A 27,440-nucleotide genomic window follows, 5' to 3' on the forward strand; every position below is an offset into this window, starting at 1 on the left:
GATGATGATGATGATGATCACCTTCCTCTACACAAGCTGTGCTCCTCCACAGCTCTCTATACATTCTGACTTACCTGGATAAGTACTTCGCACTGGCCTTATAGTGCCGATGCTCTAGTCGAACCTAGTCGGGACCTGGAGCTAGTCTCCCATCAGAAGGAAAAAGCCACAAGAGCCCAAGGCTCCTGGCTCTCCTTGCAACCCTGCAAACCATATATAAAAGACGAAAACTCCCAGCAACTGAGATGAGCTCTGAAGCTGATACGAAGAGTGGAAGCGATTAAATCAAGGGGACAGGAATAAGGCGGCACTGAAATAATAAAAAACTGCCTACTGAAAAAAAACATTTAATATGAGACTAGCCCAGGAGGAATGCTTACACTTGCCCCCCTGCCCAGCATGTACCTGGGAATTGACAGGGATAGTGAGGAATATGACATGACAAGTAAGATTAAAAACCAATATGTGATTTTAGTAACAATGTAGAGCAGTATCCATTTGTAAATAGGGAGCTTGCACAATGGTATCATGGCAGACCAAATTGAGTAAGGAGCAATGTAGGATTATTGGGGACAATGAGTAGTGTTATCATGGCAGGTCATGTAGGGTTATTGAGCAGTGTAGGATTAAAATTGTATAGCTAAAAGTATTAGTGGATGCTTGCTAAATTTTAACAATTTGAAATGTTATTAGTCATTAGGTATAACTTTCTCCAGTCAGAGTGAATCTTTTCCTGATTTTATAGGTATTTTTATATTAATGTTTTATTAATAAAGCTTTTTTCTTATGTTATAAGCAAGCCCAGAATATATAATTTGATTTATTATTTTTACATATGTAGTAATAAAGTGTTACTGTTAATAATACATAGCATTTTTAATCAGAATATTCAACTTTTGGCAATGATGATATTTGAGGATGAAAGTGTAACCCCTGGGGATGCTGCAGTTGGACTTGAGAACCCAGGGGCTACTAATCACAATTGCATCAGTAAGAAAAGAGATGGACATTGGCAATACTTCGCACTTTCCGCGGTAATGCGCGTTACCACATACCGGAATCGTAATTGAATATGCCCCTTAATGTTTATGTCTTATACTGTTGATATTATTGATTTATTGAGAGTTATTGTGTTAACCTGGTGTTCATAGTAAGAGTTGATGCTCTACTTTCATCCACACTGTATTGTATTGTATTGTTCACACTTTTATTTTAAATTATACCAAGGTATATTTTTCTATAAAATCACAAAAGCTGCATTTAGTGGTTCCATTTCAATAAATGTGCCTGGCTGGCTTTTGCAGCACACAGTGTGTCACAGAGTGTTGATACTGGGCAGGGGCTTGTCCCAAATCTCCCCCTGGTGTTTTTTTAGGACATCCCCCAGAAGAGAAAGCAGCAATTTGGGTGTAGGCACTGAAAGCCAAGTACAGAAGTGAGAAGCACCAACATCATTCAATATATATACCCCCCTTACAACGCATAATACAAAAGGGAGTGTTATAGAAGTATATAACAACTCAAACATACCGTTTTGTTGAATGCAGAATTAGCATAATTGTTAGTTCTTGATCTCATGCCATTCATGGGGTGCATACCGGTTGAAGAACTAATGTGGGAGATTGCGGGTAGGTACATTTTTTTTAGCCTCCGTTGTCCCAGCGATGTACTGTAAAATTGTAAGCTTGAACAATATGTCTAAGTGCACTGCAAAGTTATCTCTTTGTTTTCATTACTTGTATTGTCTTTACTTTTCTTCTGTCTGTATATGATTCTCTTCCTCCATTCCTGCCCCCCCGCCCCCCCTCTTCCTTCCCTGGTAAATAGAATTCTGAAGCTGATGCCTATTCCAGGTCCATAAAGTATTATTAAAGTTCTGTTTTATCCCATTCTGTCTAGATTCTGGTGTTTTATCTAGATATCACATAATAGAATGATGGTTTGGAATGGGTGGTGGAAGAATGGATAAACTTATTTAGGTGGCACAATATTTGTGCAAACATTTTGCCGTAGGGCTCAATAATCTTATATGATGTATAAGACTCACTCTGCTGTTGTGGAACAAGGTCTTTTTCACCTTTGCCTGAAGACATAAGGGGACTACTCCACTGTTTACAGTTTTGGTTTATTGTTTTTCTTTTAATACATCCCTGCGCCATAATTGCTGCATTTTATTTTTACATCAAGGGGCAGGTATGCTCTGGATGAGTTGTGGGGAGAGGCAGGAGCCCGGGTAATAATAAAGTGGATTATGAGATCAAACACGACCTATGATCATATGTATTTTAAAAAGTACATTTTTGGAATCAACATACAGAGGTTGATCCAGCGCTATCACGGTGTGTTAAGGAGAGAGGAACTGATGGGAATTGATGAATCCAGGCTAAAGTGTTACATAGATAATGGAACTCCTTGAACTGTGTGTAAGGGAGGTTTCTTTGCTTAAGATATAACAGAAAGAAGTGTATAGAGGGGCACTCCAAGATGTAAATGAAAGGTAATTAAAAAGTATAACCTTTATTATCTTAAGTTTAAAATTTATATCAAAGAGTATCTCCAATTGTAGATAAGCGAAATAATTAAAACGAGGGGAGGAAAAGTGAAATAAAATTGCAGATCAACCACAAATGGCTCTGCCTGCCTGATAAATAATATATTTTGTTGCACCAGTTAATATATTTATTATCGTAATTCAGGTGCCCGCAATTAGATATAAATCGCACCTAAATTGTTTTCAAATAAGGCACTAATGATGGATATGGACTGTTCAGCAAATGGATTCCCTACGGAGTTGGGGGTCCACAAAAAAATGTCTGCTTCCCCCACCCCCCCTCAAGGGACACCCAGCCTTGTGCTGAAAGCACTACGGCTCTTCCCACAAACCTGGGTAGTAGGTGTGGGGTAATAAAGTGAAATAAAAGAAATGTTTAAAACACTATTTTCATTTGTGGAACTACAAGTCCCAGCCAGCCTGGGCTGCCATTAACAGTCTGGACATGCTGGTGCTTGTAGAACTATATGAGTCTGCTAACAACTAATAGATAAACAAAACAGTGGAAGGTCAAATTGCCATTACACCACTGGTCCCAGTATATAATCCTTTATAATTGTCCAGAGCTAAATCTGGCGTCAGAGTGAGCAAACCTCTTCTTGGGGACAACCTCTACTGCAAGCCTCCAGCAGTCCCCTTTACCCCGGGGTTGGCTGAAGCTTCCCCCAAGGAACTGATTCTTCAGCCCTCCCCATAAATATATATGAATCCCCTGGTTTCATTCAGCAGGGCAGCATTATGGTACAGATCCACCTTACTCGTAGCATATAAGTAAAACAAGGTATGAAAAAGCCAACCTTGGCGCATAATGAATCTGCCCATCGAGAAGTATGGGTGCCGACCACCTTCATCTGTCATCATCAACATTTATTTCAACGCTCCAACCTTCATCTATTTACTTATATAAATGTCTAACTCTATTCATTAATACCACTTTCTATCCAATGAGTTCTGCCTGTTACTGTAGCTTCATTGTCTTTGATGTTTTGTAGTATGAGTGCAGGCCACTCTTGTCTTTCATCATCAACATTTATTTATATAGCGTCAAGGTATTTTAAAGCTCTGCTCATGGCTACTGATGAATGCTCTGTCCAGCATGAAGTGCAAAGTCTTTGACGTTTTTAATATGGGTGCAGGCCACCTTTGTCTATCTTCTTTAACATTTATTTATATACCGACAACAAATTATGTAGCGCTTTACAATTGGGTATCTACTTGTCTGAATATCTACTGATGCCTATGTGCATCTAATGACTGATCTGATTGTTACTCTTTCTTCAGTCTCTATGATGCATGCCATATAATGTTCCAAATTTAATGTGTGCATAGCCTTTCAACATTTGTATCTCTTGCTCCTTAAACTATTTTTTGTTGTTGTTTAATTTATCTAATGGGCTTGCTTCAGCTGGTGGCATGGCAGATGACATTTTTTTTTGGCAGCCACTGCAATGTCCTACATGCGATCGCCGAATGTTAAAAATGGCCAGAAAAGAACCCTCAACGCAAAAACCCTTTTTTTTTTAATATAGATGTCACTAGATGCCCCTTTCAAATTTGTCAAGTATAAAAAAATAAAAGAGTAGAATATAGAAAAGAATTTTGTGATGGGATCTGCTGCTGACCCTCACACGCAAACACCCTTTTTTTTAATATACATGTCATTGAAAGACCCTTTCAAAATTGACAAGTATTGAAAAAATAGAAAAGGTTAGAAAACACCCAGTTTTTTCAAATTTATTCATATGTCATTGTCCCACATAAGATTACTTTCACTAGAAAAAAAATAAAATTTTAATATAAATAAATCTATTTGTTTTTTTTTTATTCTGCTGCTAATAGTCATACAGCAAAAGTACACTGTTTTTCTCCACTAATTATACTAGTCAGTTCAGAATGATATCTAACTCAGTCTATATACCAGTACAATTAAGTATGCATTAATAACAACCAGAAGTCACCACTCCTTGTAAACTCTCTGACAGATTGAAATTAAAACCAACTGATCAGCAAACTATCCTAGCTGAATGATCTCTACAGAACTGCTTTACAACAATCACATTATTCTATTGTTTTCAATGATCCTCTTTCAACTGAACGATACTTTCAATATATATATATGTATGTGTATATATATATATATATATATATATATATCTACTATATAAATGCCTAGAGGCGTCTGTGGAAAAAAAAACCCAAGCTGCAGCGCCACCTGCTGGGCAGAGTTATACACTGACCTATATATTTCTTGAAGGAGAAGTGACAGTTGGGAGTGGTTGGTGGTTGCCAGGGGTGACAGTGGGGAGTTTTTAACACCTTAAGTAGCTTGATGAAGGATGTGGCGATGAAGATGAAGAATAAGGTGATGGAGAAAAATGATGAGGTGGTGACACGTGGACAAAACCACGTTAAAAAAGGGCGCTTGCGTCGGGAAGTAACGCTCTTCCCCTGAGGAGGCCTGGGCTAGGCCCAAATGCATGACAAGAACCTTTTTAACACCTTAAGTAGCTTGATTTGACTAGAATGCATGAGTATCATGCACGGGTTATCTTGTATATATATATATATATATATATATATATATATATATATATATATATGTGTGTGTGTGTTTGTGATAGCAATCCAAAACATCATTTGCATCGATATTTTCCCTGAAATAACAATTTGCCTCGTTTTGAGATCCATAATTAGCGTGCGAAACCTCATGACTTGTTTTCACTCAGAACCCCAAAACTTGGATCTGTTGTATTTCTCTGAATCCGAACCACTCATCCCTAATAGCTACATAGAGCTTTTTTCAAATCTTCATGGTAGGTATATCTGAATGGTACTGTAACTCCATTTTCTTTTTTTTCCACATTATTTAATAAATTGATAATGAAATACGTGTAGTGTTATGTATATCTTATGGCAGTGTTTGCTACACACAGCAGTTAAAGATACCACCCCCCATATTTAGCTAGTAGTCAGTAATTGTCTAGATAAAGGAAAACCTCTGAATGTGACTGTATATTGGACACTTGGGATAGAAAAGTGTAATAAAAATTTCAACTTTATTATTATACATTGAAATTGTGCATTTTATTAAGTGACATAATAACTGTATAGTGTTGTGATGCTTGATACAATTGGTAACAGGGCATTATTTGCTGATCCATTGTAACAGATTTAATATAACAGATAAAATATTTCAGACCTAACCTATTTCACCTTTAATTTGGGAACAATCGTGTGAAAATATAATCAAAGTCTTCTTATGTATTATTCCATACATACTGCATACTAACATGTTAATCTTTTGTATAACAATGAAGCATTTAACTTAGTATTTGATAATAGTTTTAACTATTACACAGAAGGCAAAGTATAACTTATTCTTATTATCTTTTCCAATACCATTTTCTCCTTGTGTTTTATAAATATTCCTTTCCCTAACATTTATCTCCACCACTCTCCCTTGGGACATACATTCATTTCTTATCAGATATTTGCAGTGTTTTTTTTGTAAGAAAAAAGGTGCCGCAACTCACATCACGTAGTCAATCACTGTACACACACCCACACGTCAGTAGTGTAACGAAACATAATGGTCGCCGCCCGCAGTTAGCACTCAGTGCGCGACCACACGACCAATCACAAGCGGAACAGCGCCACAAGCTGAGCAGTGCCATCCCAACCAGTGTGGACGATGTACACATGCATTGGACTCGACACACAAGCAGCAACGTTTTAATGATTTTGACGCCGACCTGCTATGCTCGACAGCGATTCAAGTACACGTGGACCAGACATCAAATGTTCAAAAATTACTTTTAAAACTTGGAAAATCCGTCGAAAAAAGGTGCCGGAACTCAGTTCTGGTGAGTCCTATGACAAACAAAGCACTGGATATTTGTATAGAGAGGAGGAAGGTGGGAAGAAGCATATGTTGTCACCAGGGGCAGGCTTGTCTGGGGGGCCGGGTGGCATCTGCCCCCTGGGCTGGTCCCATAATGGGCTATCTTGGGCTGTGTCACTGGGTCACCTCCATTTTAGTCCTTTAAAACAGGCTACCGAGTCGAGTCTTGCCCCCCGGGCTGAAATTTGCCAACCCTCCCCTGGTTATCACCAAGGACCATATATGGCTGACAGATATGTGTGAATAAATGCTTGCTAAAGAAAGATATTTAACCAAAGAAAGAATATAAACAGTATATTTGCATGAAATTTGCATCAAACACAAAACAGATATAGAAAGCGAAAATAAGGCTATTACCCTATTAATGGGGACACTGGCGTATCCCCTGTAGTGCATCATCTGGTGCCAACTGCTATCAGTTCCTAGTCTTAAGCAATATGTATAGCACTGAGATGTTTTGGAAATATTTTTGGGTAAAACTCAATGTTTGATGCGTCTATACAGCTAAATTGTACTTCCTTTCATAAGCTTTCTATTTAATTCCTACTAAACATATGCTCATAGCTGGAACTACAGTGTTTACAGACTTTTGTTTTACTGAGCATTAGCTGTGTGGTTCTGTTTTTGGAGCAGGGCGACGCTATAAGTTATATTTTATAATTAACTGCAACACGACTCTGCTCAATAAAACAGAGAAGAGCTGCCTATATCCACTATTTTCTTCACCTTTCTCTACTCTTGGTAGGTTTCCATAGAAACTGGGGTGTGCATGGGGGGAGGGGAGGGACGCACGTACATGCAAGCCATCTGAACACATCCTGGATGGACAACCTTGCAAAGCAACCAAGTGTTAGGAACCCCTCCAGCCGGCACAACACAACCCGGAAGTTACTCTGCCAATCAGGTGTTCACTGGAGCCCCTGATGGTGGGGACAGACTGGGCCGCAGACTGACAGAGGGTCGTGAAGTGTGTACCGGCTGGGGAGAACCCAGGCAAGCGGAGTGAGGTCCATGCAGAGGTCAAGGGCCGGCAGCAGACAACAGTACCAGTAAACAAGCCGAGGTCAGGGGTCACAAGCGGATAGCAGAAACGGTAAACAGGCCAGAGATCAGGGTCACAGGATACACAAGCGAAGTCCAATTCAAAGCCAAGGGTCATACACGGGAAATCAGTAGCGATTCAGAAGACAGGAACGTGAACAAGCAGGTCAGCAGACTGATATGCAGAAGCTATAACCGGCAATGAGGTAGCAGACCTCATTGCCTTAAATATCAGTACCAGCTAATTAGAGCCTGTCAGTGGAATCACATGGACAGGGGTCCTGATACAATTACCTACTTAAATAGCCCACAGGCTTGCCTATTCCTGCGCCTGCGCCCGTCTGTCCCCAGCCGCCGGGAGGCGGCGCTGCTGTAGTTAGCGTCCGGCCGTTGCCTAAGCAACGGTCGGGTAAATCCCGGAAGTGACGTCCCGGTCGTCATAGCGACGGCCGGGACGCCTGCAGACAGGAGGTGAGAGTAACACCAAGTGGATGTAAATATGGAGAAAAGAGTGGAAATGCGCCATTATTGCCTAAATATTAAACCGTATAATACGTTTAAAGTTTATATTGTATTAAAAGTGTGTGTACTGCTTATTAGACTCTTAACCTATGTCCATTTTGCAATGACAAGTGTCTGTTTCATAGAGCTGAGCAATTACAATTGCTATATAAGCTTCAATACTCACTCCATATGCAAATATATAACAAACTATCAAAACAAGTATTTCCATCAAGTAATACCTTTATTCAGTACATACAGTACAAAGCTTTTATTCAACTAAAAGATTTGATGATAAACAGAAGATGAAATGATCTGAATATATATATTATGTAGGAGTTTAGTTGGTGGCAAGAGTGCTGGAAATCCAGGAGTTGTAGTTGCAGACCTTGGTGTAGACACCGGGATAGTTCCTCAGAGCACAGCCATATCCCCAGGAGACAATACCCTGAAGCTGTCCATTGCAGATAACGGGTCCACCAGAGTCACCCTGAGTAGAGGACAGATATTGTTACAAATTCGTAGAAATCATGATCAACTCTGCAAAACTTAACAACTTAAGCAAATGATAGTGATTTCATTGTCTCAGGACTATAGAGATAACACAGTAACAATTACCTGGCAGGAATCTTTGCCACCTTCCAAGTATCCAACACAGATCATGTTAGCAGTGATCTCTCCTGGGTAGGCATTGCTACACTGAGCGGCGGTCAGAACGGGGGCATTCACACACTGCAGGAGAGATGGCATGTTGGCTGCGGGAAAAGAAATCAGACTTGTTTTATATTCTTACATCTCATACTTTATATCACTATTATATGTCCTTATCCATCCCACACTTAGCAGCCACTTCTACTTTTGTGACTTATATTATGTGACAGATTATAATATAATTGTCAAAAATGTCACTGAATTCCATTTGCTTAAGTTCTTTTTCTTCATTTTATTAAATAAGCCTTTATATTTCTACTAATAAGATTATTTTGCTTTTTGCAAGGCGTACTATCTAAGATTTAATATTTGCTGATGTGTTCATCTGATTATATATTTATTTATTTATTAGAAATGATAGGTTAAGAACTTTTTAACATTGCAAAAGACACACAGTAGTTAAATGGACTTTGGTGATTGCTCTGTAACTTACTGCCACTGCTGAGTGTGTTTCCCCAGCCAGCGATCAGACAGCTGGTGCCGGAGGCAGCGCAGCCAGAGGGCAGAGACACAGGCTGGACGTAGGAATTGAGGGAGGCGGCGGAGGCCAACTTGATCAACCAGATGTCATTGTCCAGGGTTCTGGAGTTGTAGCTGGCATGTCTGATGACTTTGGCAGAGCTGATGAACTGCTCGCTGCCCTCAGTTGCAAAGATGTTGTGTTCTCCCAGTCTGACCTGAACACTCCTGGATGAACGAAACATAGGACAATCAGCTAGTGAAGCATAGAGCTATATATAGCGATATTTGAGGCATTCTGAGGGCAACAGTGGACATGGATCTTGTATTGTCAGGAAGTAGAACTTTGTTATACAATTAGATCACATATGTACTGAGAGAATAGACCAGAGCTCGGCGGGAGCTAGCACAGTCTGGACTATTCTCCTCATGGCAGTGCAATGAGTCACAAAGTGAAACTTCATTATCAGTAAAATAACAAGGTAAAAATACAATTTGCGAGAATCCCCTTTATCTACAAATCTATAGAAAAGCAATAGCTTTACTGTTGGAATGTTTAATAAAATATAACAATATAACATGTAGCCAGAATAAAAATAAATAAATATCATCATGCTGATAAAAATATATAAAGTTTAAAAATAAAATCAGCAGCTTAGTAATGGTGGTTATAACCAACTAGCCAGTTATGTGACCAGCCGACAAAGGAAGCCTCCCATCTCCTAATTCTTCTACTTACGTCTTGTAGCAGTGAGCAGCAGAGACCACCCACAGGTTGTTAATCAGGGACCCTCCACAGAAATGGTATCCTGAGTTCAGGGAAACTATGGAAGGAACAGAATTCTGGGCGCAGGTGTAACCTCCAACAATCTTATCATCATCAAGAGCAGCTGTAAAAGAAGACAGAATGACAGGTACCATTGTACCATTAACAATATAACACATTTAAACTTCACAGTACAAGAAAAATAATATAAAAGAACCCATAAATGATTAGATTTGTATACTGTAATATGAATAAAGCTCATGAGTATACACAGACATCACTTGTAAATCCACATACTCACCAGCAGCTCCGAGGAGCATACAGATCAGAAGGAACTTCATGGTGGAGATGGATCCAGTGAGTGGTTTGCTGGAAATAATCTTGGTTTTTATACCCTTTACCAGACACTGACTACCTGTACATTGCACAACTATGTCAATATGGAAATATTTCTGTTAATGTGTATAGAATAGGTTTAGCTATTAATAACACCTTTCTTTATCAGTGACCTTGCCAGCAAATTCAAGAAAAATTAAGCAGATTTCTATATGTACTCCCATATTATATATTTCTTGTGGATACAATTATTATTATTTTTCTTAATTTGTCAGGAGCCACTTTGCTCCACAGCACCAGACAGTGGGAATACTGGACACAAATAAAACACGGACCTACAAGGTAGACTAAATAAATGCAGATATGAAAATATAGTAGAGTTTTCATTCTAATTGGAAGATGGTGCAGCTGAAATAAGAAGAGCATTTGCGGTTCAGAGTTGAGATTGGGACAGTTATGAGGGTACATTAGTGTGGGTAGTATAGGTGGGAGTAGGGTAAGCTCTAATATAGAGATGGTTAGTAAATATCTTGTCTAATGGTATTGATTTTGACTGTGAAGTAGGAAGAGGAATTACATGCAACATATGTCCGAACGTAAATGATACAGCCTATGACTTGAGGGGCAGAATGGGTTAGAGAAGAGGCAGACTATTGTAGGCAATGTACAGTGAGAACATGTCGAGAGCATTCTGATGCAACTGATTCAGGTCTTCGGTTACTCCTAAGTACGCTTGGATTCAGCCACATGATTTGCACCGGCTACTGTGCAGTGTAAGTACTGATAGTGTTGACTGACATGGCATAGTCTTTGTTTTATAAACTGCATGTATGCACACCTCTAGATAGCACAGAATATGTGTATGCAGGTAAGATAGACGAAAAAACTAACTTATGTACATAATGCATCGAAAGCATTTTGATTTATCTATTGAGTGTTAAAAAATTTTTTTTTTTAACAAATCATATTTTTATTAATGATTATAGAGTTAGGAGTTGTTCACTTACAGTATAATATAATTTTTTTGTATGTCTTCTTATGTCACCTTATATTTCACATGCTCGGGTGTATACTGCTGTCTATTTTGAGTATTAACACACGGCAAGTAGCGTTTACGCAGAGTGTACTTACACCCACAATTAAATCCCTATGGATTTGAATTACACTCAAATTTTGTGCCCTTTTTTAATACAAGTCTTAAGTTGCACTCAGACTCGTATCAGGTCCTTAGTGTGCCTTTTAGTAGGAACTAAAAATGTTTGGATAAATGTTATAAATGGTTTTTAATGCATCCCTTCTTTAAAAAATGTACATGTGAATGTCCATCATATTTGACTACAATTAAATGGGTTTGGATTAATTTGGTGAAATGTTAAACACTTTACAACATCTTTATAACAGCCATATTAGATTATGGTTAGAGATGCACAGGCTCGGTTCCCCGAGAACCGAACACACCCGAACTTTGCAGATCTGAGTACCGAGCCGTGTCGGTTCGGTACTTTCGCACGCCCTCGGAGTTGAAAACGTGGCAAAACATCATCTTTACATCATGGGATCTCGGTTCTCGCGAGTTTTGGATTCTATAAGCACCGCCCTCCTCGGCGATCCAGTGCCATTTCACAGAGGAACACAGAAGGGGTAGCACAATTCTTGGTAGTCTGTAGAGAAGTTGGGCAGCATCATAGGTAGAATAGAAAGAGGAGGTGGTAGCAGTGTTCTTCAAAGTCTACAGTGACATTCAGGAGAGCTACATTGCTCCATTACTAATTGTCATTGCTGAAATAGAATTAATAGGTCTGGCAGGCTTGGTGTAAATGTGCAGTCAAATTGTACGGAGTTATATAGGTTACACACAAAGAGGAGAGCTACATTGCTAATTGTCATTGCTGAAATAGCAATACTAGGACTGGCAGGCTTGGTCTTCTAAGTTTGCAGTCACAATTTACTGTACCATAGCTCACTCAGAAACAACAGAGGTGGCAGGGTTCAGTGCTGAAACAGAAATTGTAATAATAGGGCTGTCAGTTTTCTTAAAACTCTCCAGTGACATTCTACTGTGCCATAGCTCATACAGAAACAGGAGGGGTGGCATTGTTCTTTTCACTCTCCAGCCTCAGCCATGATGAAACTAATTCCTCTACCTTATGTGCTAAATTCTATGTTCAAGTGCATAGTTGTTTAAGTTAGGGAAACAAAAATGTAAATAAAATGCTTGCACCTTTTTAAAGACAAAAAAACTCTCTAATAAAGGTGAAAGTTTACTGTAGAAAAACATAAAATTGCCAACATGCCATTCTACCCAAAATATCACCAAGCATACCAGCATCAGCTAGCTCCCTTCTCTCAGCTAGATCTCAGCACCTGCAATCTACACTAACATCATATTCACCCTTATCAGTGTGTACATCATCCTCAAACAATACTAATTCATCCCCGCTGGAATCCACAATCACAGAAGTCTGTGTACTTTGATGTAATTGCCATTCATGGCTTTCCTCATGGAATTTGTAGTTCATTTTGCGTAAGAGTTGTAACGATTTTTGGGCAATTCTTTTAGACTAGACCAAATGTCAAAATGTTGTGCAGACTCATCTGCATCACCACTGGAAGTTTTGGGAATGCTAAGTTTTTTCTTAGCAGAAATTTCCAGAGAAACTGAAGGAGACGTCATTGTGTCAAGTACTACTTGAGCTGTCAGCGTGCTGATCAGGAGCTCATTGCATCTCTTGAGATCTGTGTCAGTTGGAAAGAAAGAAAAGACATAGCTTTTAAACCTAGGATCAAGCACGGTTACCAAAATGTATTGATCCGATTTGAAGATGTTGACAACTCTTGGATCCTGGTGAAGTGACTAAGGTACTTAATCTACAAGTTCAACATAATTAGCGGAATTGCTTTGTTTAATTTCTTCCTTCAATTTCTCTTGCTGCTTTTCAAAAAGTCTAATTAGGGGAATCACTTGACTCAAACTAACAGTGTCTGCACTCTCTTCACAGGTGACTACTTTGAGTGGTTTCAGCACCTTGCACAACAAGAAAAGAATTCTCCACTGCATTGGACTGAAGTACATTCCCTCTAAATGCTGCATTCTCCTACATGCTGTTGCAGAATCCTGAAAATGACCCTAAATATTTTGGGACACAGAGAGCATCGCCTGCATGTCATTGTCATTTTTTAAAAAGTCCTGCACCACGAAGTTGATTGTGTGAGCAAAACAGGGAATGTGATGGAATTCCCCCCACTGTAATGCTCTAACAATATTGGTGGCATTATCAGAGATCACATGCTCTTTGAAAAGCCATCTCTTTTTTTATAGATGACCTTATCCTCGATAACACTATTCACACTAATGCACCCTCATAACTATCCCAATCTCCACTCTGAGCCACACTCGCTCCTCTTGTTTCAGCTGTGCTCTGTTACCTTTAGATTGTAAGCTCTCTAATGAGCCTTTGTTTTCATGTCTCCATTCATTTTGTCTGCCTTGTCTGTTCTAGTTTTTCGTATATGTCTTATTTTATGTATGTCCTTGTCTTCCCTACGGTACGGCGCTGTGGAGCACTGTGGTGCCTTACAAATCTATGATAATAATATTTATAATAATAATAATATGCCTCTTAGTGAAGCCGGTGATACACAGAGTAGCCTGCTTCTGAAAAATGTGACGTACTTGGGTATATGCCGCTGCTGTTCCTGCTGGTGAAGGCGAGTCACCAACCCAGTGGGTTGTCACAGTCATATAATCTTTAGTTTGCCCAGTTCCGCTTGTCCAAATATCTGTGGTTAAGTGTACAGTGGGTAGAATGGCTTTTTGTAGCCCAATAATAACATTTTTACGAACCTCCTGGTAGAGATGAGGAATAGCTTTTCTATTAAATGGTGTTGTGATGGAATTTGGTAACAGGGACACAAGACCTCAAGTTATTGTCTAACACCAGCTGCATTAATAGTGGATATTGGATGCAGATCTAATACTAGCATAGTTGCCATGGTGTATGTGATCCGCTTTGCAACTGGGTGACAGCATTCATACTTGCTAAGGATTGTTTAATGCTCAATTGTCGTAAACTACTAGTAGTCTTCTTCTTGGTCTGCTTCTGGATTGAAGATCCATCCCCAGCAGTAGGAGCAGCAGCAGTGGGCTTAACGCTCAAGGATTCTTCTGAGGAGTCCTGGATAAGGGAAGAGTCATCTCGCATTAGCAACTTGGATGCAGGACTAACTCCGATCACTTGTGAGGATATTGATGAAGGTGTTGGGGGTGTAGATTGCAGGTGCTGGGATCTAGATGAGAGAAGGGAGGTAGCTGATGCTGGACTGATTGTTGTTATTTTTTTTAGCATATGTTTCTGATTTTCCCAAGAGCTTTCCATGACCTCGCTTCAAGTGGCGTAACTTGGATGAGGATCCTAGATGGTTAAGGTATCCCCAATGCTGCTGCCCGGCTCATCTTTCTCTCCTGCTGCTCTATCTCTGCTGTCTCCCTCCAACAGTCACTACATTGGCTCCCCATGGCCTACAGAATTAAATTTGAACTCCTCACCTTTAAAGCTCTTAATCAATCCTCCCATCTCTACATCTCCAATCTCATCTCTACCTACACTCCTAGCCGCCCCCTCCACTCTGCCTGTGACCACAGCCTCACTACTTCACTGATCACCTCTTCTCACTACCGTCTCCAGGACTTTACCCGGGCTGCTCGCCACCTGTGGAACGATTTTCCATGCTCCATCATTGTAGCTTCTACTCTCATAGGCTTAAAGCGTGCCCTTAAGACTCATTTCTTTATTCAAGTCTTTCAGTCCTCCTCCTAACTGCCTTGTCCCAGCTCTCTGCCCCAGTTAGTACCACGCTATTTGTGTCTCCCCCTTTCCTTTAGGATGTAAGCTCTCAAGAGGAGGGCCTTCTTTCCTTGTGTGCTCCTTCTACTATTCCATCAACCCCTATACCTCTTGACCTGCTTCCCTAGCCCTGTATTCTTAAGCTTTGGCCTACTTCTCGCGGAATTTCTACCATCATTTTCTCTCATTGTCCCAGAAATAATTTGATTTACATTACCATGTTACCTGTGTGTGTGTGTGTGTCTTTATATTTTTGTTCTTCACTCTTTTGTTCTTTCTGCAACATGTTGTGTCATGGGTCACTGTTTTCTGTATGTCATGTGTGGCACCTTATAAATTAAAGATAATAATAAGGTCCCTACCCTTACTGACTGTGACTTTACAATGCTACAAATGGCTAGACAACTGTTGTCAGAATTTGGGTAAAAATAATTCCACACATAAGAGGTGGATTTTTTGGTCTTATGCCTAGGCATGACAATGGCCTTCTTATCACTGACAAGAACTGCTGCAATCTTTGTTTGAAAGTGTATGAAAATAATATTGTGACCTATGAGGTGGTCAAAATTGACTGCAAATTACTTGAACTTAGTGTTATTGAGGTTAATAATGTAGGAAAAAAATTAGCAAATTATGTAAAATTAGTTAGTTTTCTAAAAAATACAGATCCAAACCAAAACACACGAGGGCGGTTTTGCCAAAACACGAACTTAATCCAGATCCAAAAACAAAACCAGAACACAGGGGTCAGAGAACATCTTTAATTATGGTTCAAATTATGGTTATAATAACCAAATAAGAGTATAGTGAGGGTAAGTAGAATTGTGTCTATAATATTTCTTTTTTACTTTGCACTTTTCAAATAAACAGTAAAACTTATATCACTGTTCATAAATCATAGTTCCGCAAAGTCCGGGAGACTCCTACATTTCTGGAGATTCTCCTGGACTCCCAGGAGAGCAGTGGAACCTTAAGTGTCTTGCTAGCTTCCTTAATTAACGAGCAGAGGGCGGGTTTAGTGAATCGAAACACAGTGAATTGTCTAATCCTTGTGTTGTTGAGCAGCGGGACGGGGCTTAATAATGTGATTTACATGTACGATTAGTCAGCGAGACCTCTCTCCAGGATTGGAGATCACAATCGTTAGCAAATATTATCTGAGAGCTAATATTTTTGCTGCAGAAATAGTGTGTGCTGTCAGGCACCGTCCCCGCAATTTCCCTTGGTGCCCCAGATGGACAACTGCCTCTCCTTGCTGCCTGCTGACGCTCTTCTGGCTTTCACCAGCGAGTATACACAGTGGTGTCCACATCCTGTTGCTTGGCAGCGGGTCGCCCTCCTTCGTTCTGCCGGCATTCAGCCGCTTCCCTCTATTTAAGGAACCTACATTCTGCGTCTGAGAGGGCATCTTAATTTATTATAAACATCTTTTGAATCCACAGCTTCCCTCGAGAGAGAGTCTCCGACCGCGGTGTACAATTTGTCTCCAGGTTCTGGAGGAGGGTGTGGTACGTTATTTTCTTTGTACAATGGTAATGACGGCAACTGAAATTACGTTAAAATAAAGGCGATTGCAAAAAGCATGATAACAAGTAAATTCAGACTTACTATCAATTCGACAGAGCAGATGGGCGACACGTCTCCTGCACGGCTGCTATAGACTACGAACGCAGGAAATGCTGGCACTTGTAATTCACATGAGTAGCAATGCAGAAACTGAAATTTAGAGTTTTAAAGCGGAAATACCACAATTGTAACCCTAACCATTAGACTAATTTATCTTTGCGGCGGGTCCATGGTATTGCCGCTTTAAAAGTCCAGATGTCATTTTTTTCATTGCTAGTGACGTGAATTATAAGTGTTGGCATTTGCTGTGTTCTTAATCTATAGGAGTCGTGAAGGACATGTGTGGGGCATCTGCTATGTCGTATCAATTGTAAGACTGCATTTAGTTTTTATCGTAATTATTGCAATCGGCTTTAATTTATCGCAATTTCAGTTGGCGTGATTATAATTGTCGTTATAATCAGTACCACTGCTTGAGGGCTTTCTGCAAACATTTTGGGATTGATCTAAAGTTTTCTTCTGGGTACTACCCACAGACTGAAACGGCCAGATTGAGCGGGTCAACCAGGATTAGGAGTCTTACCTTCGATGTTTCTACTCCAAACAACAATATTCCTGGAGTGATTTTCTTCCTTGGGCAGAGTTTTCTCACATCAACCATCAACACGAATCTTCTGGTGCCTTGCCTTTCTTTACTATCTTTGGAAGACACCCCATATTACCCACATTCTCAGATCTACCTGACTCCTTGGTTCCGCCAGCTCAGAATCTGGTCCACACCTTCTCCCAAATTTGGTCTCAAGTACAAACCAAACTCCATCAAACTTCTAACAGCTATAAACATTTTGCAGACCGCCATCGGAGAAATCTCCTTTTACTCTATGTTGGAGATAAGCTGTTTACAAGAAGCCTCAAACTCAAGGTGCCGTCCATGAAATTTGCACGTCGTTATACAGACCCTTTTCTATCACCCACGTAATTAATGCTGTCACTTATAAACTTTGGTTACCTCCCTCCTGGGGCATAACTCGTTCAATATTTCCTTGCTGAAGCCTTTCATCCACAGTTAATTCTCCAATACATCTCCTCCTGCGCTTAAGACTGTTTTAGATGAACGTATTCTGAAAGCACACACCCTTCACAGCAAATCCCAATTCTTGGTCCACTGGAAGGGCTATGGTCCTGAGGAAAGATCTTGAGTTAACAAGGAAGATCTTTACATTCCCCGTCTTTTGGGCAAATTCTTGAAAAATCAAGTTGCTGGTTCTCTTAGGAGGGAGAGGGGTACTGTCAGGCGCCGTACCCAAACTTTCCCTTGGTGCTGGGTGTAATGACAGTAGGGTTTATGGGATCCGTCACAGGACCCTTGGGGTTACCTGTGGCAGTTATGTAGTGGAAACTGGGAGGCCGGATGAGTGTCTTGCTCATAGGGGTATCTCTATTCCTGTATACCAGACGTTAGGAGGAGTAATGCTAAACTGGACTCCGTACTGGAATAAACAACTGGAATCTGGACCTGATGGACTGAAAGCTGGAGGTGGGAACAGGGAAAACCGGACCCCATGACCAGAGACTCATGTTATGCACGTTTTGTTGCTATTCAATAACGATTGTCGAATCTTGATTTGTGTTTCCAATGCACAAATATTAATTCTCCAAAAGTAGCAGAATAATTCAAGCGAAATAATAATAAGTACAGCCGTTACTTATCGCAGGCGCTCTGGATCCAGTGAACAGTCATTCAGGTCTGAAGTCTGTGGTCAAGATGACTGTCCACTTGATGAAAAGCTCCTGCTTATATGCAGACAGAAATACAGTAAAACAATGCAGATGGTGTGGCTTGCTTCTATTGGTCCAGGTTTCAGGAAGGTCCAGGAGGTTGCAGGTCATAGGCTAGTTCAAACTAAAATATCCATAGGTAGGGGTCATCTCTCCAGGGGATGTGCTCCGATCTTCCTGCCAAGACTCCAGTTTCAACTAGTCCATTAGCATTTTATAGTCAGTATCACATTTAAAGGTTTATTCCCTAACATCAATAACTAGCCTATGCAATGTGCGATCTCTTCGCAGAATGAGCCGGACATGACACATTTCCTTTAACCTGTACCATATGTTTTACTAATATGCATATAACTTATTATATTACACATAAACACTACTATGTTTCGACATAAATAACTATGTGTTGCGACTATTATGTTTTTGACACCAGTGAGTAAGGTACTAAGAGCAGTGGCTGCCTGTATTGCATAAGCTTCTATCACTCTCATGTCTTACAAATTTAAATGAAATAACAAAGACACCGTGTTCTTTTTCATGTAATAGGAGAGGAATAGCTGTACATTCACATTCAAGTCCTGGTTATAATCCTGACTCATACTGACACTTTCTTCTTGTGTGTTCTAATAACTCCATTCCTTCATCCTGATCTCCACCACTCTCCCTTGCTGGCAGGCATACTTTCCTTTCTTATATTCATCCAGACTAGAGTTGATATAGAACGCACTCCTAGTCCAATAAATTCACATATATTTAAAATCAATTGTATTAATAACTGAAATTAAATATTCACATTACAATATTTACCAGGCCTATCAATGGTAAAATATTAACATAAAAAATAGAGAAAAGCGACAAAGATAGAACTTTGTGCTAATAAAATATTATTATTCAGACCCTTAGGTGGGGATGACAAAAAGTGTCTGGATAGTTGACAAGTGCATGCATTCAATTATTGAACTGTATTATATACAGTTTATCCATGTATTATATTATTCCAGACATAATTTCATGTGTCTAGTTGGAATATTGACAAAATTCACTTCAATTGTCACATGGCCATATTATATCGGGAGATCCATATCTATCCATAGTGTGAACATATTTAGTACACCCATTATAGAGAGGAAGTGAAATATTTTTGCGTTAAAGGCTACTGATCTTATACAGTATCTCAATAATTAACAAATATTGCTCTCTTAATGGTTCACAGTTGAACAGGAAAAATTTGTCCATCAGGGATTTATAGCAATTATTTTCTTCTCAAAAAGAAATTTCTATGAATTATTTTTTTACTCAATAAAAATATGTTATCATAAACAAACAGTCTGCTATATATTCAGCACTATAAACCGTTATTTCATATTGTTACAGGGATAAGTGTTGTCTCCACATTTAGTATAATTGCCCCCTGTATAGGCAAGAGCTGGTTATGCTGCAGTATGGGGCTTTTCTTAAACTACTTGAACTTAGCAAGTTGAAAGAGCACCTCTTCTAACTAAATCTAATTATAACTGCTGTACATAGGGTTTGAGGTTAGCCCTGACCTACTGCGGACCAACCCTCCCTCTTTTACTTGTGTAATACTTTCCTTTCTTAGCGGATATTTATTTAGAGGGGAGGAAGGTGGGATGGAGCAGATGGTATCACCACAGACCATAAATGGCTGCAAGTTGTGTTTAAATGAGAAAGATATTTAACCAAAAAGAGAATATAAACAGTATATTTACATGAAATGTTCATCCCTCACAAGACAAATATAGAACAAAAAAATAAGGCTATTACCCTATTAATGGTGACAATGGAGTATCCCTTGCAGTGCATCATCTGATGCCAACTACTATCCGTCCCTACTCTCTGTACAGCGCTACGGAATCAGTGGCGCTTTATAAATAAATGGTGATGATGATGATGATGATACTCTTAAGCAAATCAGATGACACTGAGATGTTTTGGAACCATGTTTGATGCTTCAATGCAACTAAAATGTGCTTCCTTTCATTAACTTTCTATTTAATTCCTACTTAACATATGCTCATTTCTGAAACTACAGTATCTACAGTCTTTTGTTTTACTGAGCATTAGCTGTGTGGTTCTTGCTTTACATCCTGTTTAATGCCTCTTCCTAGTTGGAAGCATAATTATAAATACCTCACAGCAGTTCAATGTTTCACATTAAAGTCTTAATTTTCTTGTGGGCAAAAGGATAAAAGTGACTCCAAGGATACAGATGCATAATACATATGTTGTATAACAACACATGTGAAAATGCTGAACCACATAGGGCTCCATGTACTAATGTACATAAAGCCTTAGCCCTCTGTTTTTGGAGCAGAGCGATACTATAAGTAATACTTGGTTATTACATACAACAGGACTCTGCTCAATAAAACAGAGAAGAGCTGCTCAGATCCACTATTTTCTTATATATATTTCCTTTCTCTACTATTGGCAGCTTGGCATAGAACTGGGGTGTGCATGGGGGAAGGGGTGGGACGCACATGCATGAAAGGCATCTGACCACACTCTGGATGGACAATCTTACAAAGCAAGAAAAACACAACCCCATTGGGTGTATGCTTACTGGAACGCAGCTTGGTCACGCCCATAAAAATGAATTTATCCCCGCACGGCACCAGATTCTCAAAGTTGATATCCCATACTCAAAATAAAGAAGGAAAGAATTCTATCTTTTTAGTAAAAAATAAATATAAAACATGCAAGTGGACTCGTACCGGAAACAGAATAATACTCGAGTTCATCAAGGTAAGTGGGAACAGCCAAAATCCGCTCCCCCGATCAGATCTCGTATCTGCTCACCACGGTCCCGTAGTCCCTAATGATCAAACCAACGCGTTTCAACTTGTGCTGCAAGTCTTTCTCAAGGTTTAGTTTCTACATTCCATCCGGTCTTTTTTGTACTGCTCCTATTGCACCGTGGTGAGCAGATACAAGTGTCCGAGATCTGGTCGGGGGAGCGGACTTTGGCTGTTCACACTTACCTTGATGAACTCGAGTATTATTCTGTTTCCTGGTATGAGTCCACTTGCATGTTTTATATTTATTTTTTATTGAAAAGATAATGCGCTAGAATTTTTTGCTTCTTTATTTTGAGTATGGAATATCAACTTTGAGAATCTGGTGCCATGCAGGGATAAATTCATTCTTATGGGCGTGACCAAGCTGCGTTCCAGTAAGCATACATCCAATGGGGTGCTACATAAGAGTGAAGACACGGGTGACATATTATTAACCTATGCACGGGAATTTTGGAAGACCTGCACTATAGCTATTTCAGTGGCATGTAGAAATACTACACCATGATAGTTTTTATGTGTCTATAATCTTGCATTCTAGAGAATTTCTCGAGAACATCGAACTTATGTGTTCATCTTTTTGTGTTTTTCTTACTGTTTTTCAAGTGCTAGTGGTACCTTGTTGATACTTACTAGGCTGCATGCTGAATGAAGCGCCATAGAAACAATTTATATTCACTACATAACCTTACAAAGCAACCAAGAGGATGCAAATATCGAGGAAATATTTGATTTTGCCTAAATATTTGATTTAATACATTAACCGTATAATGCACTTACAGTTTATATTGTATTTAAAGCGGGTGTACTACTTATTAGACTCTTAACCTATGTCCATTTTGCAATGACAGGTGTCTGTTTCATAGAGCTAAGAAATAACCATTACTAGATAAGCTTCAATACCTACTCCATATGCAAATATATAAAAAACTATCAAAAGAAATATTTCCATCAAGTAATAAGTTTATTCAGTACATAGAGTACAAAGCTTTTATTCAACTGAACGATTTGATGATAAACAGAACACAGAGTGATTTGAATATATATATTATGTAGGGGTTTAGTTGGTGGCAAGTGTGCTGGAAATCCAGGAGTTGTAGTTGCAGACCTTGGTGTAGACACCGGGATAGTTCCTCAGAGCACAGCCATATCCCCAGGAGACAATACCCTGAAGCTGTCCATTGCAGATCACGGGTCCACCAGAGTCACCCTGAGCAGAGGAGAGATATTGTTACAAATTTGTACAAGTCATGATCAACTCTGCAAAACCACTAAGTTACCTCACAAGGACATATTACAGTTTGTTTAAAACACATTTCTCAAGTTTACAAAATTGTTGAACTTTATTAAACAACTTAAACAAATGATAGTGATTTCATTGTCTCAGTACTATAGAGATAACACAGTAACAATTACCTGGCAGGAATCCTTGCCACCTTCCAAGTATCCAACACAGATCATGTTAGCAGTGATCTCTCCTGGGTAGGCATTGCTACACTGAGCGGCGGTCAGGACGGGGGCATTCACACACTGCAGGAGAGATGGCATGTTGGCTGCGGAAAAAGGAATCAGACTTGTTTTATATTCTTACATCTCATACTTTATATCACTATTATATGTCCTTATCCATCCCACACTTAGCAGCCACTTCTACTTTTGTGACTTCTGTTATGTGACACATTATAATATAATTGTCAGCAATGTCACTGAATTCCATTTGCTTAAGTTCTTTTTCTTCATTTTGTTAAATAAGCCTTTATATTTCTCATAATAAGATCATTTTTTTCAAAGACACTCTATCTTAGATTTAATATTTGCTGAATGTGTTCATCTAAATTATATATTTATTTATAAGAAATTCCATGTTTAAGAACTTTCTAACATTGTAGAGGACACATCACACACAGTAGTTACTCTCAGCTAAGGTCTCTATCAAGTAATGGACTTTGGTGATTGCTCTGTAACTTACTGCCACTGCTGAGAGTGTTTCCCCAGCCAGCGATCAGACAGCTGGTGCCGGAGGCAGCGCAGCCAGAGGGCAGGGACACAGGCTGGACGTAGGAATTGAGGGAGGCGGCAGAGGCCAGCTTGATCAACCAGATGTCATTGTCCAGGGTTCTGGAGTTGTAGCTGGCATGTCTGATGACTTTGGCAGAGCTGATGAACTGCTCGCTGCCCTCAGTTGCAAAGATGTTGTGTTCTCCCAGTCTGACCTGAACACTCCTGGATGAACGGAAACACAGGACAATCAGCTAGTGAAGCGTACATCTATTTATAGAGATATCTGAGGCATTCTGGGGGCAACAGTGGACATGGATCTTGTATTGTGAGGAAGTAGAACTTTGTTATACAATTAGATCACATCTGTACTGTGAGAATAGACCAGAGCTCGGCAGGAGCCAGAACAATGGACTATTCTCCCCCTGGCAATGCAATGAGTCACAAAGTGAAACTTCATTATCAGTAAAATAACAAGGTTAAAATACATTTAGCGAGAATCCCCTTTATCTACAAATCTATAGAAAAGCAATAGCTTTACTGTTTTAATGTATAATAAAATATAACAATTTAACATGTTACCAGAATAAAAATAATAAATATCATAGTGCTGATAAAAATATATACATTTAAAAAATAAAATCAGCAGCTTAGTGATGTTGGTTATAACCAACTAGTCAGTTATGTGACCGGCCGACAAAGGAAGCCTCCCATAAATAAAGAATACTAGTATATATCTCCTAATTCTTATCCTTACGTCTTGTAGCAGTGAGCAGCAGAGACCACCCACAGGTTGTTAATCAGGGACCCTCCACAGAAATGATATCCTGAGTTCAGGGAAACTATGGAAGGAACAGAATTCTGGGCGCAGGTGTAACCTCCGACAATCTTATCATCATCAAGAGCAGCTGTAAAAGAAGACAGAATGAAAGGTGCCATTGTACCATTAACAATATAACACATTTAAACTTCAACCAGTACAAACAATATAATGATATATATTATAATAATATAATATTAATGATTCAATTTGTATACTGTGATATGAATAAAGCTCATGAGTGACACGAGCATCACTTGTAAATCCACATACTCACCAGCAGCTCCGAGGAGCATACAGATCAGAAGGAACTTCATGGTGGAGATGGATCCAGTGAATGGTTTGCTGGAAATAATCTTGGTTTTTATACCCTTTACCAGACACTGACTACCTGTACATTGCACAACTATGTCAATATGGAAATATTTCTGTTAATGTGTATAGAATAGGTTTAGCTATTAATAACACCTTTCTTTATCAGTGACCTTGCCAGCAAATTAAAAAAAAAATTCTATATGTACTTCCATATTTTATCTTTCTTGTGGATACAATTATTATTAATTTGTCAGGAGCCACATTGCTCCACAGCACCAGACATTGGGAATACAGGACATGCATAAAACATACAAGGTAGACTAAATAAATGCAGATATAAAAATATAGTAGAGCTTACATTCTAATTGGAAGATGGTGCAGCTGAAACAAGAAGAACATTTGTGGTTCAGAGAGGAGATTGGGACAGTTGTGAGGTTACATTAGTGTGGGTAGTACAGCTGGGAGTAGGGTAAGCTCTAATGAAGAGATGGGTTAGTAAATATCACATCTAATGGTATTGATTTTGTCTGTGAGGTGGGAAGTGTAATTGCATGCAACTTATGTCCGAACGCAAAAGATACTTATTACAGCCTACGACTTGAGGGACAGAATGGCTTAGAGAAGAGTCAGACTTATGTAGGCAATGTACAGTGAGGGCATGTCGAGAGCATTCCGATGCGACTGATTCAGGTCTTTGGTTTCTCCTAAGTACACTTGGATTCAGCCACATGATTTGCACCAGCTACAGTGCAGTGTAAGTACTGATAGTGTTGACTGACATGGCATAGTCTTTGTTTTATAAACTGCATGTATGCACGCCTCTAGATAGCACAGAATATGTGTATGCAGGTAAGATAGACGAAAAAACTAACTTATGTACATAATGCATCGAAAGCATTTTGATTTATCTATTGAGTGTTAAAAAAAATTTTTTTTTAACAAATCATATTTTTATTAATGATTATAGAGTTAGGAGTTGTTCACTTACAGTATAATATCATTTTTTTGTATGTCTTCTTATGTCACCTTATATTTCACATGCTCGGGTGTATACTGCCGTCTATTTTGAGTATTAACACACGGCAAGTAGCGTTTACGCAGAGTGTACTTACACCCACTGTTGACTGTCATGTCATAGTCTTTGTTTTAAAAATTAAATGTATCCACGCCTCTAAATTGCACAGAATATGCCTGTGCAGATAAGAGAGAGTATAAAATTTGCTTTCATTTACAGAATGCATTGAAAGCATTTTGATTTATGTATTGAATTTTAAAAATTTAGTTTTTAAACAAACCATATTTTTATAAATGATTATAGAGTTAGGAGTTGTTCATTTATTGTATAATATAATTTTTTGTATGTGTTCTGTCGAAGTCGTGTAATTGGATGAACAAAAGTATATTGGTTAATATTGTTTTATTGGTCAATTGCACTCGGCATGCCACTCTACACGTGGCATACGGCGATCGCAAGGTAAAATACGCACATACACACTCGCATTACAACATTTAGTTATTTATATAATTCATATTTATATTGGTTCCGTTACACAGTAATTTATGAGCAGATAGTATTTAGTTTATTATTAGTTTATATATTATGATTATATGTACACTTCAGTGTTATTTAAGGTTCAGGTTATAGGAAATGTGTTATGTCTGATATCATTCTAATCCCCTATTCATCAGCAGCTGTCCGGTTCCATTGCCGAAGAGATTGCATATTGCATACTCTAGTTATTGATGTTAGGGAATAAATAGTCAGATTGATATCAGACTAGAATCTAGGGACAAGAAAGAAAAATGTTTCTTTTTATTGTCGTTTTGCATTTTAAAAGGTATTGCATTGCCTAGGGTATGTGTACTTCCTGCATTGAGTATGTGTATTTCCGGTATTATTGCCATGGGCGTAAACAGTCATAATCATAGTCTGTTATATATGCATAGTGTAATCACTTGGTAAAATCTCTGAAAAGATAGTGCCATTGTTTGGGAAATTTATTTTCTGTAAAGAAAACAAAAGGTTGTGTGTGTATGTGAAGGTTATACATAAAGACAAAAGTATACTGGTAACGGAATAAAGGTTTTTGCATGTGCACTCAATACTAATCACGGCGTTTACTAATAAATAGTAAGTCTACATCCCGTCCGCACAACAGCAGTTCTCAATGGGAAGGCGGACAGAGATGGTATAGTTATCTTTGAGTGGTGCGATTCGACCGCATGGTAAGGCCGTTATTGAGTATTGGGAGGGCAGCGTGGAACTGTGGAAATACATATTGATATACAAAAGTTCATTAAGGATTGTATGTTGGAGGAGGATAAATCCTTAACTGAGGATGATAATCAGGACAATATTAGACGTATAATCACACAGTTGGCTATATATTTTCCAGTGATAGTGGACTGGAGTAAAATTTTTACTATCAAACAAAAGGACAGTGAAAGTGCTGCAGTCTATTTTTGCAGGGCTCTAATAGCGATGGCCAAATATACTGGGGTATCAGACATAAAGGATAATGTACACTACAGAGAGGTTGCTGTTACAGTTCTAATGAATGGCCTCAGGGAAAACTTGAAAAGAAGGGTGCAAACTTCATTACCAAACTGGAAAGGAATCACTGTAAGTGCTCTCAGGGAGTCAGCTATAGGACATGATAGAAGTATAAATAAACAGAAAGAGACACTAAGTGATAGGGTAATGATGGTAAGTATCCCCGCACTAGAGGGACTGCACACACGACCACCAGCATACAACCACACGAGCACCAGCATACAACCCACATAACAAGAAACATAAAATAATCAAGTGTTTCAACTGTAACGAAGAAGGACATTTCATGAGAGATTGTAAAAAGGAAAGACACAATACACATAGGGGTGGGTCACGTAGATATCCTCCAAGGAGGAATTCACATAGACTAGAAGACTCACACCTGCCCGCGCATGTTATAGCAGCAAATGCTGCGCGGGAAAGCAATCGTCAACGCTAGGAGTCAGGTCACACCTATAGTCCTACAACCATGCGTGGTAAAT

At 39.1% G+C, this 27,440-nt stretch overlaps 3 protein-coding genes and 1 gene segment (V, D, J or C); 2 read left to right on the top strand and 2 right to left on the bottom strand.

The window, feature by feature from the left end:
• LOC142160594 (uncharacterized) overlaps positions 1-27,440 on the top strand; it is a 326,893-nt gene that overhangs the window by 118,889 nt on the left and 180,564 nt on the right. The window lies entirely within an intron of this gene.
• Positions 1-27,440, top strand: part of LOC142160770 (M1-specific T cell receptor beta chain-like) — a 298,946-nt gene that overhangs the window by 27,585 nt on the left and 243,921 nt on the right.
• Positions 8,335-10,298, bottom strand: LOC142160784 (trypsin-like). The gene is made up of 5 exons (XM_075215766.1): positions 10,232-10,298; positions 9,904-10,054; positions 9,139-9,392; positions 8,613-8,749; positions 8,335-8,484 (listed from the first exon to the last, which is right to left on the bottom strand). The coding sequence occupies exons 1-5, from the start codon at positions 10,269-10,271 to the stop codon at positions 8,335-8,337; spliced, it is 732 nt and encodes a 243-aa protein (XP_075071867.1). The 5' UTR covers positions 10,272-10,298.
• On the bottom strand, positions 22,332-24,409 carry LOC142160788 (trypsin-like). The gene is made up of 5 exons (XM_075215771.1): positions 24,367-24,409; positions 24,027-24,177; positions 23,241-23,494; positions 22,688-22,824; positions 22,332-22,481 (listed from the first exon to the last, which is right to left on the bottom strand). The coding sequence occupies exons 1-5, from the start codon at positions 24,404-24,406 to the stop codon at positions 22,332-22,334; spliced, it is 732 nt and encodes a 243-aa protein (XP_075071872.1). The 5' UTR covers positions 24,407-24,409.

Source organism: Mixophyes fleayi, chromosome 6 (genome assembly GCF_038048845.1).
Source record: "Mixophyes fleayi isolate aMixFle1 chromosome 6, aMixFle1.hap1, whole genome shotgun sequence".
Lineage (NCBI taxonomy): Eukaryota > Metazoa > Chordata > Amphibia > Anura > Limnodynastidae > Mixophyes > Mixophyes fleayi.